This window comes from Anoplopoma fimbria, chromosome 9 (genome assembly GCF_027596085.1).
Source record: "Anoplopoma fimbria isolate UVic2021 breed Golden Eagle Sablefish chromosome 9, Afim_UVic_2022, whole genome shotgun sequence".
NCBI lineage: Eukaryota > Metazoa > Chordata > Actinopteri > Perciformes > Anoplopomatidae > Anoplopoma > Anoplopoma fimbria.
Genome location: NC_072457.1, coordinates 7,931,052 through 7,951,109, shown reverse-complemented (window position 1 = coordinate 7,951,109; position 20,058 = coordinate 7,931,052). Strand labels below are relative to the sequence as shown.

Below are 20,058 nucleotides of genomic sequence, written 5' to 3'. Positions count from 1 at the left end.
CTACCCAGAGCAGTAATTACCATAAACATGCCCAGACCAGATATAACACAAAAGGAGTTGATTCATTGAAGATAATTCTTATTTGCTGGATTGATTACTATATTAAGATAGTTTAAATGAAGGGGAAAGGGGGTTGTGCCATTGTTTGGACATGTTTTTTCCACTCATTTCTACCATTCAGACCAGTTGAAAGATGGCAATATTGTTGACATTGTTAGGTGTCATGTTTAGATAGGCAGTGGTGAATGGAATAACCATCTCAGTTACATGGGCTATGTGAAATAGAGCATGACATGGATGTCTTTCATCTGCATCCCAGTGCTTCTGCTGGTCAGCTGGTTAAGTAGGGTACTGTATGTTGCTGCAGGCACACTGAAGTGGTGAGGCAGGAGACAGATACAGTGTTTTATGCCATGATGCATCGTAAAAGAAATCCAACCAGATATCAAATTTGGGCTGCAGAGTTCATAACTGAGCAGATATTGTGTGCATAACTAGTTCTAATGCCTCTTACTTGTGATTTTGCAAACTTTTACTTCTGTTTTTTAATTTGAGGGTCTTGTCTTTGTATTGGCTGCAAGTCTAAGTAGGTGAACTCCAGTCCCCTAGTGATGGTTAGATTACTGTAATTCAGGTTTTCATCTCCTTATTCTGCATGTTAGAGCATCGTGTTTTGTTTAGTCCCTAGAACTAGAATCCAATTAATTTACAAATGGTGCTGCTTTTGAATATTCCTCGAGTTTTAATGGCTCACCTGCTGTAACGGGATGTGTTCTGTCATTGTTGTGCTCAATCAGCTGGAAAATCAGTTCTGTCTGGTTCAATTAAGCCATCAACATGCCAAGCTTTGAAGCTGCTGGGGGCCTTGTAGGATATGATGCAGACTAACACAAGCAGACACCCATTATAACTTTTCCACCAACAGATTTGCAACCATGGATAGAGTTTTTGTCCTATACAGGAAATAAAGGCCGAAAAAATGTAAGGCTTAGTAGCTGCCTTTGTAGAAACAATCTTATTTTCACTGGTTGACCAATCTGTAACATCATGAAGCCATGATGAAGCCCCTGGTTCTGCTTTTGAAGAGCCCAAAGCTTATCTCTGTAGGCCATGCATGGTGCACATGACCTACTGCCCTGTGGTTAACAATGTTTGTACAGTTGTATTGTAATATTCAGTCACTTACTCAGTAATCAACATTCAGTAAAACGCTGTGTTCATGGGTGGGTGTATTTTGAAATGTTCTGCTGTGTTTGAAAGGATTTCCTCGGGTAATTGACAGACTGAGCATGAATTTGGCAGACTGGCCTCCCTTATTTATGAAACTGTGGGGAAGATTAAACCACATTTGACTCAATTAGGGTTTGATCCAAGCCGAGTCATTGTGGCAATGATTCATCAGTTGTCAATAATAATAATAATAATGCTGTAGGAGTTTTTCTTGTCCTCACAGCACCATAACTTGCAGAAAACTTTATCATTTACTCATGAATAAAAAAAGACTAAGTATGTAGAACATACTATATACATTGTGTAAAAAGTACCTCTCTAAAATAAAGAAACTGATTTCATATTTGTTTTCTAGTGCTGTATCACGTTGTAACCTGAATACCAATCAAAACAAGTTGTTTGTGTAGTCACGGATCTGAAGTCAGTTATCCTCAATGCACAGTGTGAGATCATGTACAACAAACTGGATGTTTTATTCTGAGATCTACAGTATACTCTTCCAACACTGGCAGAAATTGTTGCTTGCTGTCTCACCCTTGGAGTCAGGATGGAAAAGATGAAATGCCAGTTTTAGTTTTCCAAGGCTATTACAGTGTTCAGCTCGGATTTCCTTGTTTATTTACAGTGAAATCATCATTTATAAATGAAACCTTCGACATTTCAAGAAATAAAATGCAGATGCACAGTGAAATGTATCAGAACACTTGGTGGTGTGTCAATGTGCATCAATCCTCCTGCTTATGAAAATCATTATAGCAGTCAGAAGGCAGTTTGCATCACCAGTCGACTTGCAACCCACAGAGCCTCCTGATGTGCTGCTTTCTAGGCCACAGCATGTAGTATAAATGGGTTGCAGTTTGCCATTTTGACCGTATCGACTGAAGTGTATTTTTATTTCCGTTTCAGGTGGAGAAGGAACGAAGAAAAGACGTTCTTCCACTCGAAGACGGGTAAGCATTCTTTTTAGTTTCTGAATCTTCTGTGGTTAATGAGTAAAACAGTTTCTTTTTTGTGGGTTTCTTTTTTTCACACATTTGTTATACATTACACATTCGTGACAGCAACCCAAGATGAAAAGTTAGTATAATTTAAACCTCACTTTGCTAGTTCAAATATTGGTCAGAGAAAGTCACACATACATCCAGCAGATTCAAAAGAATATTTAGAGTTGTATGAAGTTGATTAAAGGTTTCCACCTGTTCGTGAGTGCCACTTAGGAATATGTTGAGACTTTCCACCAAGCCACATAATTACCAACAAACCCCAAACCAGCATACAGATTGCCTCATACTGAAGTGTTTTCCCTTGTATAGTGTAGACTAGAATTATACTGTAAGACACAGAATGAAAGCAGGGCTGTGTCGTGTGCTTGTGTGCTGTAGTACAGATGAGAAGTTTTAAGTTAATGTGAACATATTCAACAAACTACAACTTGTAGCAGAGCTCTGTTAAGTGGTTTCTTTGATATGCACAATTAAACTGTAGCTGTGGGTGGCATGTTTTTAAATTCACACGGACAAATGTTGAGGTGCGGTTTCAGTTTAATAGGACTGAAGGTTTCTGAAAAGGCTTTTAAAAGTCTTCCCCTGTATGCAGGCTATGTTGTGTTGGTGAGTGAGGGGGTGTGTGACGGAGAGAGTTCTGGGGGCGTGTGTTGGAGAGGCACAGAACCAAATTCCTGACTAATTTTAGAACTCCTTGAAAGAAAAAAGGAGGGTAGGTCTTTCTCTCCCAGCTGTTTTTGTTCCAGCAGTTTGCAACAAAAATATCAAAAATTCATAGTGTTGTGTAATAAAAGCTTTCTCAGAAACAGAGCCATCTATAGTCGTGTTTATCCATTGTTAAATAAGTCAAACATGTTTTGCATTTGAGCCTGCTTCTGCTCCTTGTTTATCTTTCTAGAGAAGTAATGTAAAGAAAGCACCCCGCCCATCATGTACTTAAACTGGCTTCATATGTTCCCCACACTCAAGTGTTCCTGGCCTAGAAGTTTGTACCTTTTTAAAGGAGCAATATACGACATTCAGAACATTAATATAGCAGCATACAACTATTTGCTTTGTAAAGATATAGCGGAGTAATGTCTACATTAGCAGAGAATGAAGTCACTCTCCCTCGGGTTAACACTTTAAGCTCTGTCAGCACTATTACCATTATTTTCCCTGTTAGCAGTGTTAGCTGCAATCCGCTTTGGCATGTTGACAGCCGTTGGGAGGCAATAGAAATGCTGCCAACCTTAAATTACACATCTTTTATCAAATAGCAGGTGTACGACTCGTCTATCCAAGTTGTTGGTAATGCTCTGCTTGATTTTAATGGTATCCTACTACTGTGTTATTGCAATGACATGGTATTATAAAACCCAACATAACAGTATCACACAGTTGCAATAGTACGGAATGAGTTTGCTGGCCAAATTCAAAGACCAGTGCTAATGCAGCCTAGCAAATGATGTCATCTCCTGCAACTGTATGTAAGAACCACAAGACTGATTAAGTCTGAACATGTCTGAATATACTAATGGATTATCACAATTTGGGCTTGAAGACAGAAGGCCTGCATTTCAATCTTGGGGTGTAGAGTTTAAAAATGTGGTTGTTTACTAGCCGGGTCTGAATGAATTGATGTGATATTAAGTTGTGTTTATTATGGGAAATTTTGGATTCTGTGTTTTAAGTTGTTTGTTTCTAAAAGTGAGATTTAAAAAAACATATATATATATCTTGTTATTCCCCCAACCTTTAAGAAAGGGCAATACTAAATCGCCAAAGTGCTCCTCTCAAGTAGCAAGCTTTCAGCCTTGATATAAAGTTCATCTGGGTCACATGCAGCCAACTGTTGCTGAACAGTGTGGGAATACGGCTATTTTTAAATCCAGGGAGGTGAGAGGCAAAGGAGGCTTCGTAGTGCTGGTTGACCTCCAGAGCGTTGGGCTGTGAGGCCGCTCCCTCCAGGGTTATCAGGCACTTGGCAGGCCTGCCATCACTCTCTCGTAGCCTAAAGAGCAAAGCAGATACAGAGGTTACTGATATCCCTGTCTGAGGCCAGGCTTCTGTCCAAATGGCTTTACCTTTACTTTTCATTTAAGCCCTTTTTTTTTTTTTTTTTTTTTTTTTTTTTACTTTAATCTCAACCACAATCCTTGCTGCTACATTCTGATAATTAAAAGAATATCTTCTTGACACACCTTCTCTTTACTGCAGTTTAGTGTTAATACTGTGGCACATGTGGTTTTAATTTCACAGTTCCTCTTATTGCTTCCGTGTCTTCTACAAAGGCTTGTGAAAACCGGTTGACCTTAACTCTCCACTGGTCCTAACCTCTCCCCCGCGGCACGGCTGAGGTCACTGCTAACATTGACTTTATTTGAGTTAGATCCAGGGGATCAAATAGCGCCAAACATAACTTGTTATTTTTGTACTGTGGCTGTGGACAGAACCCCTTGGACCACGGCTCAGTGGCATGCTTGTTCTGAGGCTAACTTTTTCAGAAAGGGCCAGCTGCTGTTGAATTCAGAGAAAACCGAGTTAGAAAAACCTACCCCAAGGTAAATGCCCTCTTCTGCCATTTAAAGAATCACATAGGAGCCTGACACTGGATATTGTAACGTAGTTTTACACCTGCATTAATCGGTGAATGTACATTGTGTGCTTTCTTTTACTTTAGATCGAGATCGTTATCTGCTTTTAATTAGATAAGTGGTTATGTGATGTTGAAACTGCTGACCTCAGATTTCAAACAACAATGCCAGATCTGCATATATCAACTGTCTGCCATCACAGAGAACTCCTCTGCAGAGGAAGACGACCTCATTTCCCCTTCACATTTGACCACCTATGCTCACCGACACACACACACACACACACACACACACACACACACACACACACACACACACACACACACACACACACACACACAGCTTTTCCGCTCTGACTAACACTGTTTGAGGTTGTACTGTTTGGCAAGTTATGAATTAACAAACAATTAGAACCGCTCAGAACATGAGAGAAATAGGAGCACTTGTTATGTAATAGACAAGACAGTGTTCCTCTTATCAAGTCAAACGCCACATGCCAGCTTATTTCTTCTTTGTTTTCGTGAATTGCATTTCTTATCATGAGCTACATCTACTTTGCTTGCACGGCAGCTGGAGTCGGCTGGATCACATATCTCATAAAATCCATCTTGAATGGCTTCAAGTAATGACTTTGTGATCAGTAAGCCAGAGCGCTCGGCATCCTGTGAGGAACTACCGGCAACTTCGGTTGTGGTTTAGGTGTGTGTGTGACAACACAGGGAGGCTGCTGTTTGTGAAAGAAACAACAATGGCGGCTCCCGAGATGTGGTTAGCATAGATGCTGCAATGACATCAGTTATGTCAGAACCGGAGAGTATTTCTTCATTGAAAGAAGAGCAAAGAATGGAACTGAAGGTTTTTCTTCTTGGAAAATATGTTTTTTTTTGTTCTTGTCCAGACTCGCATAGTAAGAGTTTGATTGACAGATGGTTGATCCAATCGCCTGCCACATATTTTTTTTTAGGATGGCCGCCCCTTTCCAATCGGTTTCCAATGACTTCCAATGTCCAATTCTGCAATAATCTGAATCGTATAACAATCAAATCATTTTTGTGTGTGTTATTTTCACACAGTCGGTGACAGGTAGCTACATGGAAAATAAAATTTATTTTGGAACTTGGGGTGCATCTTTTTACACTTCTGCCATTTCTGTGGCCGTTATTCTACTGAGTTACAGCCACGTTTTTCATTCCAGGTCATTGTGAATAAACCTCTTCTATCATGACATCAGTATTTGAAAAGAAAACGGGTTTACAGTGTTAGGGTTAGTTGAATTCTTTGTGCGTACATTCTTTTGTGTTTCAAGCTCTTATTATCATACATTGTGGAAAATCATGTAAATTCAGTTTAGCGTGAAGTAAATTGCAGTTTTACATGTTGCCTGAGCAGATCCTTGTTCTTTATTCCGTATCTAGATGCTCGTTGGGACACCGAAGCATTGATTAGCATCAGCGGAAGGAAGATAAAGGGTTGCTTGGGGGGTTTTTTAGTCTTTGTCGATGCTTTTTTCATTTTTGCTGACAAAGCATTGACCCCCTTTTTCTTTTTTTGCTTCCTAGTCAATTTACCACATAGGCTGAGCTGCTGCTCAGAAAGTCATTCAGTTAAGAAGAGCTTTGGCACAGGTGGCGCATTAACTATGTATGTGCAGTTAGATGTAAAATACAACCAGCAAACTGTTGCCATTTTTAGATTTCCTCTGCAGAAATAGCTCTTCTCTGAAATCCACACCCCCGCTAGTTAAAATGTCCTCTCAACCTGTGGTAGTTTACAGGAGCTTACATAATTAATTGTGCTTCACGCCTCCTATTTCTTTCAACAGTTGAGTATGGCAAATTATTAATTTTGTCTCCCAGCTGTAGACAAGAAACACTGTGCTGTTAAGCACTAACCACAAAAGATAGATGTCTGTACCACACTGTCAGACCTTCCTGTTAACTGTGACTGTCCCCACTGTTAACAGAGTGAACTGAGATCAGTCCTATATGCTGCACGTTGACCTCACCCTGTTGGAACATTTGCACTGGGCCAGCTTCAGTATTTCTATCAACTATTATCAAGCAGTAGTCTGTTATACAAGTTATGCAAACAGGATTATTATATGTAAGAATGTTTATTTTAGAGAATAGGATCCAATACAAATATTGTAAATATGATTGGCAAATTAGATTGCTGACTTAACAGAATAGTTAAACCACCCAGTTAGATCATTCTCTAACATTTGCATTTATTACATAACCTTGTGGGCTGTGCTCTTCCTTGTTGTGTGCGCATATTAAAGGTCCTGTATTGTATACAGAATGGTAGTAATGGCTGCCTGAGCAGAGAATGAAGTCACTCTGCTTTTGTGTGTACTCTAATCCAAGCTCCTCTGTGTTTTGTTTACATAGCTGGGCCGGCCGTGCATACCTTTTTAGTGCATGTGAAGTTGTGCGGGTACAGCTGATAACGGCGTCCCAGCCCCTCAGCTAAACTCTGTTAGCTCTGTCAGCACTGTGCCTGGTCCAATAAGAGATTAATTGTTTCACATTTAATCTGTTATGTCTTGCAAATCCCTCAGCTGCTTCCTTAGCGTTATTAGGGATTGCTTTATGAGACATGTCCCAGCAGCGGGAGAACGTGTCAGGAATTGTTTCTATTCATGGTAGAAACTGGAAAATGCTCCATAAGAATAATCACATTTAGTTTCTTTTTAATGAGACAAAGGTACAACTGATTTTCAAATTAAATAAATCAACAAAACTCTCATTTAAGTTGGATATGTCAGGGTAGGGTCAACATCAGGAAGAACGGATATTTAATAAATGTAGTAGTTGTGTTGTGTAAAGTGAGTTGCCTTGGCTTTGTATTTCTTAACGAAATTCTTTCTTACTGGTGTTCACTTGTGTTTTGAAATCATGCAAGCTTGCAAGACTAAGCCTGCACAGCCTGCATATCGTGTTACAAAATGCACAAAAGACGTTCTGTGCTCAGATATAGTCTAATGAGAGAAACATCCTGCACTTCAAGTGTAATTTGTTAAGGAGATTGTATGTTGTTTATCCAGACTTATAAGTAAATGCTGACAGGAGTCCTAATCACTTAAAAGTCTGCAAGTGGCCTTACATCCTACCAAAGTAAATAAGTAAATGTTTGTGATGGAGTATCTTTTTTGGTGTTTTCTCAGTTTCCTACCTGTTCACTTATAAACCTTTTAGGATTTTTTGGTTTTGGCTTGATGTTTCATTGATACTCCAGAATTTTCATTGATTTATTTAATTTTACAATAGATCTTTTTCTGAGCTGTAGCTGTGAATGTGGGCAAGGAGCAATGGAAAGATGTAGGCTCTGAGGAATAAAATAAAATTAAACACAAAAGAGAATTGAATCCTGTGAAGCAAAAAATACAGAAAAGTGACTTCCTGAAAGATGGCGACATGAACTCTTGAGCTGAACTTGCTTTTGTCTGTTGGTCAACAGCTGTTTGAGTCTTTTGTCAACTTGGTACAGTCTTACCTTTTGCTCATGTGCGCACACACACACACTCACATTCACACTCACATTCACACACACACTCACACTCACACTCACACTCACAAATCAGCTGCTGCTTCTCTGCTTCGAGGCACCCCTTCCCAGAGCTCATTAGCACAGGATGTCACACACACAGTCACCAATAAAACACAGTGGAGCTCCAAAAGTAGCTGCTGGAGAAACGCTGGAGAGAAGAGGGTCCTGTTTTAACTCTGACTTGTAATAAGCGTTCCCTATACCCTGTGCACTGCAGCATAGATTGTGTATGCACCTGCTATATTGGCCTACAGTGGGAAGTCCTTATATGACATTGATATCTGCCTGTTGTGGGTTAAGTACAGTCAACTCATTAAAAATAACCTCTTTCTCAGGCTGCATGGTTTTCTGTAGTCTTCACCGTGCTGTTTATAGTGCACAGGTCCTGTGTTGTGGAATCTCCATGTAAAGATATTGTGTTGCTCCTGTTTAGTTTGAAGAAGTCCAGCAATGTCATGTCTTTTGGCTGCAGCTGCAAAACTTGCCTAAAACTTTTCCAACCTTTCGAAGATGGAAACAGATGCCGTGGACAGTACAGGGACAGTTAGGGTTAGCTGTACCACATGGTCCATGCAGCATGAGCTTATAATTAAGCCTTTATTAGTCCCACAATGGGGAAATTATTTCTCTGCATTTAACCCATCCCGGAGGAGCAGTGGGCTGCAATGAAGCGCCCGGGGAGCAACTTGGGGTTAGGTGTCTTGCTCAAGGACACCTCGGCATGTTGCCGGTAGAGGGGTTTGAACCACCAACCTTGTGGTTACGGGACAAGCGCTCTACCTCATGTGCTACAGCTCGTCAACAGTCTCATGCAGGAGCAGCAGAGTATCGGCATGCCTTAATCCCCTCATCTGACCCTCAATAGTATGTACTCTAGCCTTCATCTTCAAAAAGACGCCCAGCTTGATGCCATAGAGGAGTTTATCCAGACCCCTTTTAAAGACTTTTTTTCTATAGCTTTGATTAAATATCAAAAATAATGTTGTGAGCTAGGATGTAGTTACTAATGAAAACAAAGGGATATGTTGGAAAATAATCAGAATGTCTGTTTCTTAGTCTTGGATTGAGCATCTATAAATAGAGACTGCATTAGCCTGCCGCAACAAGCATTAAACACAAATTCTGAGCTAGCTAGCTTGCAACTTTATTAGCATGCAGCAATATACTGCAGAATTCATAGTTGACTTCCCTGTAGATTTAATACCCGACATCAATCATTGTGTTTGGCAGTGTCTCAACTTGCCGACAGTGAATTACGCTTCTTTGTAGGCATGATGCAAATGTTAGTTTAACTGCTTTCATTGTTTCTTTTTCTTCTGCTTTATTTCTCGTACATTTTGACACAGAGCAGAAGTAGCTGCTTTGTGTACAGTATGAAAAATAAAGAAAGGTGACAGTATTTAGCTGTGGTTGTTTATGTAACATTAAAAATGAAGTAAAAAATCTTATGTAATGTCGAAAAAAATCACTGACAAACTAGGCCGGCCCCTTGAATGAGTTTGGCAAGTTTGGAGGGGATTGGAGGAACAGGATCGAGGTCTGGGACATGAGCCCCCAAACCAAAAAAAATGGTCATTGGTTGTTTAGAAAGTATGAATCTCTTTGTACTGTGTAATATTGTAATATTGTATTTTTTTTGATGATGTGTTCAGTATTAGTCATAGAGTCAAATGAAGTGTTACGTAACACAATTGAGCCATTTGTTTCTAGTTGCAACCTTTAGTGTAGTGTAATGTAATATCTTTCATATGCAAAGGCTTTATTTATATTGAGCTCCACGGCCTCGAGTACTTTCCTCCCCTTTTTGTGTGCTGGTGATCTAATTTCTGTGCTGGCATGATCGTAGTCCCTTTGTTAGGCAGGGAAGTTAGTGGTTAGAGAAGCAGCCTGAGGAAGTAAAAGTCTTGACTGTGAACTGTCACATGCTCTGTTGGAAAGGGGACACAATGTTCTTGTCTTAAGGTTTTAGTTAAATATTATCTCTCTCTCTATATATATATATATATATATATATATATATATATATATATATATATATATATAAGAAAAAATACATGTTTTTCCTCTCATATAATGAAACTGATGATGTTCAAATACTGTTTGGACTCATGTTTTTTTCTCTTGTGCTTTCTTCCCTCCACCAGCTCCTCTCTATATACACGAGAGAATGGGAGGCCTTTGCATTTTCAGCCCCCAGCGTTAGAGTTTGGGACGCAGTAAGTACTGTTCTCACTTCCTAGTTTAATATGACATGCCTCAACAAGCATAGATGTTGTTCATTTTGTTCTGAGAATGATGAAACCCGTTTATTATATGCCCAATAACAAAATGGACTTCATGTCACCATCGCTGTCTTGAGTGATTTGGGAAAACTCCACCGAGTTAAAATAGGACTATCGTCACATTAAGTGACCTGTCGCCGTGAGGAATGCCACAGAAAGGGAAGATTTCATAAAGCAAGGGACCCTTCGACCTTAAAGAACAGACAGGATATCCAAGTATGGCAGTAAGCTCCCCTTTTCCCAGCATCCAGACACATACTGGAGAGGGTTGACCCCCAGTCAGAAGGGTTAAGAACTTCACTGTTTGCCACCATACTGCCAAAACAGAGAGAATATCAGACGTAATGCTGTGGTTGGACTGCAGTTTCTCATTGCTCCAAACAGTCTCAAGGGGCTCCTATTTTGTAGTACTTTGTGTCATACATTTGGAATGTAGAAAGCAGGCAAATCACCAAAAATCCTCATATTACTGGGTAAATGTTTTTAGACCGTAACATAGCTTCAGGAAATTTGCAGTTTAGTGCAAAACAGGAATATGAATCTAAACATCCTACACGTCGGTCTGTGGTTTCCTTTTCTCCGTGCCTTCGTGAACAGTGTTAAATATACTATTCAATAACACCAGAAGTGTTGAGTAGTAAGTAAATAAGACATGTAATCCAGAAGATCTGACTAAAGATCATGTGTTCGATTTATTGTAAAGCACAGATATAGAAAATAGAAATGAAGACATATTAAAAGATCTACAATGATACAGCTGATGTGTCTAACTAAACAATACAAAATAAATCTATATGAAAGGCAAAGTAAAATTTACAGACAACCACTGTGTCTGTCTGGCTTGCTGCTGTTTTTTTTTATTATTTTACAGACAATATCTGCATCAGACTGCATTATGACGAGGTTAAGGAGAGATCCTGTCTGCCCATGTCCACAAATGTGTTTGTGCTTATAAGGCAGAAGCTCTCAATGCAGTGTGACAATTCATCTACAACACTGCACACTTGACCAGATTGATCGCTGGAATGAAAAAGGAGAATTTATTGATTAGACCCGTCTGATCTAAGACCGTCTCTCTCTATTCTGGTAAAAGTGGCTTAAAGTGAAAGTAAGGTCAAATGCTCAAATACAAACAGGAAGTGAGAGATGCATCAGTTGAGGCAGCTCAGAAGAAAATGTCAAGAGTGTGTAGTGATAGTTGTCCAAATGGAACTGACCTTACTCCACATAAAAGGGAAGTTAAATTGAAAATTTTATAAAACACCCTTCATGAAGGGGCACTCATTCAAATTTAGTTAGAGATTTGTATTTTAGACGAATTGGAAATATAATAAAATCATGTTTTTATGTGACAATTATGTATTAATTGGTTGCCTCCTCCTCATCTGGACCGCAAGCATGTGATACGCATTTTTAATTTGCACGTCTTGCAGAACAGGTACGCTCTCATTTTAATTTTAATGCAACTGGCTGCACCGGATCTGTGAAGGCTCCTCTATTTGCCGTTCATTTATTGATTCTGTATTGTGTAATCCTTATCTTAATGGTTAACGATTCATCTTGTATAAATATGATGTCAAGTTCTCTTTGTAATCGGAGCAACTTGTGGGGTAAAAAAACAAACTCAAAAGGCTGCTCCTTTTGAACTGCTCGGACCAGACCGAACAGGTTTAGGCAAATGCTTGTTTGCGGTTTAGACTAGAAGTTAGTTTGTGTGTCACCAGGCAAAACATGTTGAGTAGTGACATGTCACTGTCAAAGATTATAGCAGCAATGACCGAACCCAGAGAGCTAATCTGTGTGTTGATGTAACCCACAGCTTTTTCATAGCCTCCCCTATGTCCTTATTTGTGTATGTGGTTTGACTTATTACACTGGGGCCTTTCACAGATGAACTTTTATTTGCTAAGTTTGTTTCCCATCTGTTGACAAAGAGGTAAATAGCTGATTTTTCCTCTTTTGGCTTTTGATTATTGACAGATTGCAAAACACTAGTTATTCAGTGAATCGCATTATTTATTGCAGTGACCGAAATACTAAACCAATCTCCAACTTTTAAACACTGACACATAATGGATTTAAATTTAATTTAACTTTTATTTAAATGAAAATGAAAATATGTAATTGTTTTCCCTAGTACTACATATTAAATGTGACATAAAGAATGAAGCAGTTTTTGCTTTTTACGTTAATTGCTGTGTTGCACTGGACACATAGTAAGATCACAAATTCAATATTCTTGATTGTTTTTTTTATACATTACCTAAAACCTATGATCATGTGGAGAAATGGGACTTCATGTAAAATTAACATTAATTAATTATGCATTTGTAATATTACCAATGACCACCACAACCAATACATTTGATCAAAGCTCCTTAGATGCCTCATGAATAAGCTAACCCTTATATAATTGTGTGTTAACCATATGGTACCCTTTTAAATCATGCCATGGTGCTCCATGGGTAAAGGTTGCGTTGAGAGCCCTGTTATTTATGTTGCTGCTCTGTCCGTCTTTACAGGCCGCTGTGGCTGCCGAGAGCTGAAACCATATATATACACAACCCCAGCCAGGAAGTTCCTGTGACACTGCTGTCAATGTTTACATCCAGCAGGCAGTTTTACATACCTTTCTTTCACAGAAGAGTAAGTGTATATGTATGCATTCCTGTGTGTGGGTGTACACCTTTAGCTGCACTATACTGTATATTCACAAGTAACAATGTAAAGTATTAATTCTCAAATGTGTGCCTTGGTCTTTGTAGAAATGTCTGATTTTTATGTCCTATGTTTCCTCTCTGTCCTAGGTGATCCCACCCAGAGGGAAGGCATCTTTTAAACTAATTTTCCTCCCGTCTGAGGAGGGCAATGTAGAAAACACATTATTTATAAACACATCGGCCCATGGGCTACTGTCATACCAGGTCAGTTCCATTAATACACCTCCGGCTGTATACGCACAGATCACGTTCTGTTGGGATAATGTGGTGAAATCCCAACTCGGGATCCTTCTTCTCCTCACCTTTTTATGTCGAGAAAGTAGAGTGGGGGAAAAAATGCACACATGTTGGATGTGTTACCTCAATTTGCTATGACAGAGTTGCCAAAACAAACTTTAATCATATAAGACTTTGCATTTCTTTGTATTGTGATCCAAAATAGCCTCTGACCAGACTGCTGGTTTAAGACTGCTTCTCAGAACATAGCTGGCATCCACCATGTTTGTTTTCACTTTCCCTCCCGCATGCACATACTTATAAACAAAGGAAGTGCAAAACTCCATTGTTCATGGTAATTGTAAATCATGTAAATTAACTTTTTAAAACGGCCCTTGATCTCACATTGCACAATCAGGACCTGAAAAGCACATCAATATTGTCACAGGAAGATCACTGTTAAAGTAGAAGACATTATTATACAGAAAGCGTTTCACACAACTAGTGCTTTTGTTATCACATTGTAAATGTTTTTGCTTTTACTTCACCTTAGTAGACAACATAGAATAATACAAATACAGTCTGTAAATCTACGTTCACACACTTCAAGCTGCTGTTTCCTCGTTCTTGCACTCCAGTCCCTGAGTCTGCCTTGTTGTTCCACCCTAGCTGGTTGTGCTACCACTTAGTTTATCTATTCGGCTGTTACCCAACAGCACAGGAACCAAATTCAATACATTTGAGATAAAGAGATTTACTCCAAATACATTAGAAATGTGTATTTTGTTGCAGTTGTGAGTGTCTGCTCATCTCACATTCAACCAGCACGGCAGTGTTCCTCACATATAGCTTATAAATGGCAAGCGAACACGCCCAGACGTGCAGACACTTGGACTCCTTGCACTGCCTCAAACAGTGCCACTCCCTTCACACGCCTCAAATACATGTAAATGTTTCAGTCACTGCCTGTTTTATTTATGTTGCCAGTGAGACCAGCAACACAAACCTTGGGTTCATTTTTTTCAAAACAAGTATATCTGTTGACTAATTGTTGAGTCATTATTTTTCCTTCTATTCAATTTTCTGTACAATTGAAATTATGGTGCTATAAACCTGTTGTTATATGGCTTGAATTTAATTTTGTGCATTAGAAACATGCAAATGACTGGAACTCAGCTAAATGAATAAGCAAGGGTTTTAGGGCTTAATGTCTGCCATTTCTGCTATAGTCAGCTTAAATGCAGGCCAGTTTATATTTTGAACACGTTTAATATGGTTCTTTGTCACCATACTTTGACATGCTTGTGTAACAGTGTGCAAAAAGTATTTTTTCTATATTTCTCCTGCTCCAATTTAGCATTTGTTAGTCCTTTGTCATGTGTTAACTTCACCCTCTTTTTGTTTTTTTGTGTTTCCCTTAAGAAGCAGATAAAAACCAGTCAAATGTATTTGTAAAATGCTGAATGCATTCTGGTGCTACATTATTAGCAATTTACCTTCTTTTTCTTTCTTCATAATCAAAATAATCAGCTTCCATGTCACAGACTGCTCAGTTAAGAACCGCTAAACAACATTACTACTTTGTTATGATTTGCATGGTGTTGAGAATCCTTTTTCTAAACATGAACGCTTCCTTTTCCAGGTATTTGGTGTGGGAGTTCACCAGGGCTCATTAAAGTCTGTCCAAAGAAAGGATAGTCTGCTAGTATTCCCTCACATCCAGAGCATTAAGCTGACCCAAACTCAGGTATGTATTTGAAATGTCTTTGTTTGTGCAGTCCATACATAGTAGCAACTAACAGCTCATCATTGGAAACAGCTGATTTCCCTTTTCCTGCCACGCTGATAAACAGACGTCTGCATACTAACACACACAGAGGCTTTGTGATGCACACTGACAAGCTCTTGCTGTGGTCAATCTACTGAATGTGTGTGCAGGCGGCATAGAGGAAGTCACACAAACCCGTTTTTTTTTTTCCATGCTTAAAAAATGTAAATGTTAGTTTGCAGAGTATAACCACAAACTATCCATTTAAAATGACACATGCTTTGTACAATAATTCATTTGCACACATGTTTTAAAGCTGTGCAAAAAACACTGAAAACCAATGACAAGTTAGTGCACGGTTTTAGAAGCATTGAAAGTGTGTGTGAGACGTCGTCTGAAAGGAGTCCTCGCCTCCACAACAGGAAGTACGGTGTGCAGTTGCAAAATGTCAGCTTGCAGAGAGACTGTAGCTGTCATAATCAGTCAGACTGCTGCTTATGCTGAATGCATTCGTTTTTCATCTCTTCAAGCTCCCCATGTTTCAACATATAGATAACAAAACGTCCTCCACCTTTACCGTATACTTATAATCATCAAGTCTGTACACTTTCTCCAAATTTATAGTGTTTTAGTTTTCTGCCTTATTTAAATTTCTGATTCATTAAACATATATTTTGAAAGAATGAATCATTTCTGATATTTTATTGGTGGCAGCAGAGCTTTGTCTGTTAGTAGGATATGTTTTTAAAGTCATTAAATAGTTGTGATGTGTGATAAAACTTTATGTGCCTGAAAAAAGAGGAAGTCCCTTCATTGGTATTCAGTTCGAAACAACAGAGGGGGAAATGGAAATATCAACCCAGTTTAGACATAATTACCATGCCAGGTTTGCTAGAACTAAGTACTGAGCGGCTGTAATAACCACGGACCATATCGAGAATGAATTGGCCATATGTTGTTTGAGTAATTGGCTAAAAAGCATTACATTATGCTTTAACATGCCATCTGAACCCCAATGAACACCACCGCTGCATCATTTTTGGGGTCGAGCAAACAGAATTACTGTATTTTCTCTGGAAAGAACAAAATAGCTATTAAATAGGACCAGATAGTGTATAAATTATATATAAAACATAGAATTCAGCACTTTAATTTTGTTACTAAAAGATGAAATTTTAATTACTGTAGATGTAGTAGAGACTTTAGTGTTATAACTGATAGCCTGCCAGTTTGAATGCAGATGTACTTAATGTTTATCCAATATCCCCCCCCTTGCAAGGTCAGCTTTTGAATTAGTGATTCCCTAGACAATATTTAAACTATGTTTAAAGATTGGAGGAGTTTATATCACCAGAGTGTTCAGTTGTTCTGTGGTCTGTGTTTGCAGACCTGTGAGATAAGACCGACATTACTCTGTTTCATTTAATTTGTTCAATAAGTGACCAAACCAACCAAAGCTGCTTTGTTTCATTGACTTCCTATAATGTGAATGTGTAGTGCATGGCTAGCACCACTAGAGTACAGTCATGTGTGGGCTTGTGATAGCTACTGATCATTGAATGTTTTGTATATAATGGAAAAAGATGGCCACCCAACTTGCTGATAATCTCTCATGCTGTTTATCCTGCAGGAAGATGCCTCCAACATCACTATACTGGGTCTCCTCCTGGAGTGCAGCTTACCGAAGAGCATGTTCAACAATCCTCAGGTACTTATTCAAAGTTGTTCTAAGACATATTAAAATACATTATAAGACACAAAAAATACTTTTTTGTGTCTTATAATGATTTTGACACCCAAAGATGTTATTAAAATTCTTAAAATGGCACTACCCCTACGAATAAGCCGTATTTATCAGTTCAAAACAATATATGTCTCCCACTATACTGTAAAGTCAATTCTCAGTGTTTGTGCACAGAAGGTTTTAAGTTTCCACATCACACTCTGATTGCATACTTGACCACGATTAGCTAACAAACTAGTTGTGTTTTTGTGGAGACATAGCAGAACTATTTCACCCCGATACTCCACAGTCTTAGTAAGAGCATATGGTAGACTTAGTGGGGGGGGGGAAACCAGGAAGGCATTTAATCAAATTAATTTCTGTGATGTGTGATCCTGCTAATTATTTTAGCTTGTTCCTACGTTGTAGTGAGTGTTTGTCACTGCTCTCGTCACGCCCTCTCCTCTGAGCAGAAGGCCAGCTAGTCTAAACCTTAAACAGACAGCCGGGCTTGTCATCCGAGCGCCTTCTGTTTCCTCCAGAACCCCCGAGGAGGGTGACATCCCTAGCCAGACTTTTAATTGCTCTCTCCAGAGAAGCTATAATTAACGCAGGGCTCCCAGTGTTCATTTGTGGCACAATACACATGATGCAAAAAGGGCGGCTGCAGACAACCTAACGATATCGTAATAATTACACAAACTGAAATCATTCTGGCGTTGTGTTGCATGAGTGTCTCAGCTGTGACCTTTGGCTCGTATCCAAGTTCAACACCTGTTCCTCCGTTATTTCTCAAGACATCGCTAGAATAACTGAGAGCTGGCCTTTGTCAGTGTCGATGCTGCTCACAGATTAAATGAGCCTTAGAGGCAGTTAGCAGTGGGCTCGGTTTCAAGGGATTACGTTTGTTATTGCGTCCTTGAGCCCCGGTGGCACCAAGGCAAGGCGTCCGTCTACAGGTCGTCAAGTGATGATTTGTCCACTGAGATGAGCCCTGGCTTTCAGAGAGATTTTCACTCTCCCAGTACAGACTTATGAACTTTAAGAGGCGGTTAGTCACAGGGTGGGGGGTGGTACTGCCTGCTTGTTTCTGTACAGCAAGTATCTGGTTACTCTGTCTGTCACAGCAAAAAAAAACAACACTATTTGTTTTCTTTCCACCGTCTCCTCAACCATTTCTAAAATTATTTTCCCTTTTATCTCTTAAACCTCTATTTTTTTTGTTTATTTGTCTTCTTTATCTCTGTTTGTGTCTGTTCCCATTTGCTGAATTTCTTAATTCTCAAATTGCTCCTCTTTGTTATCAAGCTTGTCCTTCTGTTTGGTGCGTGACTGGTATGTCTTTCCTGTCAAGTCCCAGGGGTCCTGCCTCCAGAGCGAAGAACGCCTCAGTCTGCAGATTAATCTGTCTGCGCGTGGTGACCGGCCCACTGAACTGGACAAGCTCAAGCCTTACGTCATTGAGCACATTTTGGTGCTGCTGATGGCCCCCACTGCTGGACAGGCTGCAGAAGGTGGGTTTGTTTGACCAGTCTGACCCAAAGTCTGGATGCACATTAGCAGTGGGAATGTGCCAGTGTTGCACAACGTCACTTAAAATATACCGCACAGCTTGATACTGACTGACACTAGTGTATTGTTGCTTTTTTAAAAGATTACAAGGCTTTTTTCTTGTCATTGTACAACATAGTCCCATTTTGGCTACATAGCAAAAACACAGCCAAAAAAGCTAAGCTATATTAGATGGAGAGGGTGAGAGATAAATATGACAGTTAAACAGACTGAGGAAAGAAGCTGCTTTGAAGTCTGGTGGAACTGCAGCTGATAGTTCTGTATCATCTTGCCAGATGGCAGCTGGGTACAAAGACTGTGGCTGGGGTGGGTGTTGTCTTTTGATATCCTTTGAGCTTCGCAGACACCTCTTCTCACCGATATCACTGACTCAGCAGATGGGTAGCAACCTCCACTCAAATAACCTCAGTATATGTCTTATATTTTAGACCTGTTTCTGTGGTGGAACGCTATTGAAGCACAAGTTCAAGAGGTTGAAATAGTGATTATATTTGGATGCTAGAGGTAGACTTAATGAGGTGCCTTTTTTTTGTTTTACTTTGGCTCTGGGGGGAAAAGATGAAATAATGTTAATGATTCTGCTGCTGTCAGATGAAAGAAATATAAGAAGACATCAGTTCTCTCCTGGGCTCACTGTCCAGATTAACAGAGAGACCAAAGATCAAATGAAAGCAGCTGCATTGGTGTTCAAGTACTGTCAATATTTTTGTCGTGATGTTCTTTCACACAGACTTTCTGTCTTTTGTTATTGAACCACATCAGCAAACCAAATTTGTGTTTCTAAGAACTTTTCATAGTGTCACAGTTTTAACATGCAGTATTAGATTACTTCTGTCAGAAGCAGATGATAACTTGTTGTATAGTCTCATTTCTTTTTTTTCTTTTTTTTGCAAAGCCCATGGAGGTCATTTTTTATTTTCCCTTTTTATCGTGGCAAGATCTCTTAATGACATATAAGGGAGACCTTTCCAGAGTAGAAAATCTAGACGTGTACACACATCAGGATCAAATATAGCTGTGTGGACCCAGCCATTAGTTTAGTATGTTAAACTGTACATATTTACACTTATTTATTTGTATGACCTCTTTTTTTTTGTTTTTACAGGGGAACCAAAAATAGGAGTTTATATGTTAAATTCTGGAGGCAAGAAGCTCTCTGTAAAGGTGAGGTGTTTTTCATTGTTTTGCTATATTATGGGGTTTATAGTCAGTCATTTATGGGCTTTGACAGGATTGCTTTACTCCACAGGACATGCAGGTGCTATCAAAAGTGGAAGCCAGCCTGGATTTTAATCAGGTTCTTCTGAGACCAGAGGCAAAAAACTTCACTGAAGTCGCTACCGTTGCCTGCAGAGGTGACCACGCATTTCTATTTAAATAATTTCTTCTCAATTCACATTATATCTTATAAGGATAAT

The 20,058-nt window shown here is 39.3% G+C and overlaps 1 protein-coding gene across 1 annotated transcript in view; it reads left to right on the top strand.

Annotated features, from left to right (window-relative positions):
- Positions 1-20,058, top strand: part of tmem131l (transmembrane 131 like) — a 33,712-nt gene that overhangs the window by 1,899 nt on the left and 11,755 nt on the right. The window contains exons 3-11 of the mRNA XM_054603819.1: positions 2,137-2,180; positions 10,504-10,575; positions 13,164-13,287; positions 13,449-13,565; positions 15,220-15,324; positions 16,976-17,053; positions 18,423-18,582; positions 19,746-19,804; positions 19,890-19,995. Of these exons, the coding sequence (XP_054459794.1) occupies positions 2,137-2,180; positions 10,504-10,575; positions 13,164-13,287; positions 13,449-13,565; positions 15,220-15,324; positions 16,976-17,053; positions 18,423-18,582; positions 19,746-19,804; positions 19,890-19,995 (865 nt within the window). The remainder of the gene's footprint in view (positions 1-2,136; positions 2,181-10,503; positions 10,576-13,163; positions 13,288-13,448; positions 13,566-15,219; positions 15,325-16,975; positions 17,054-18,422; positions 18,583-19,745; positions 19,805-19,889; positions 19,996-20,058) is intronic.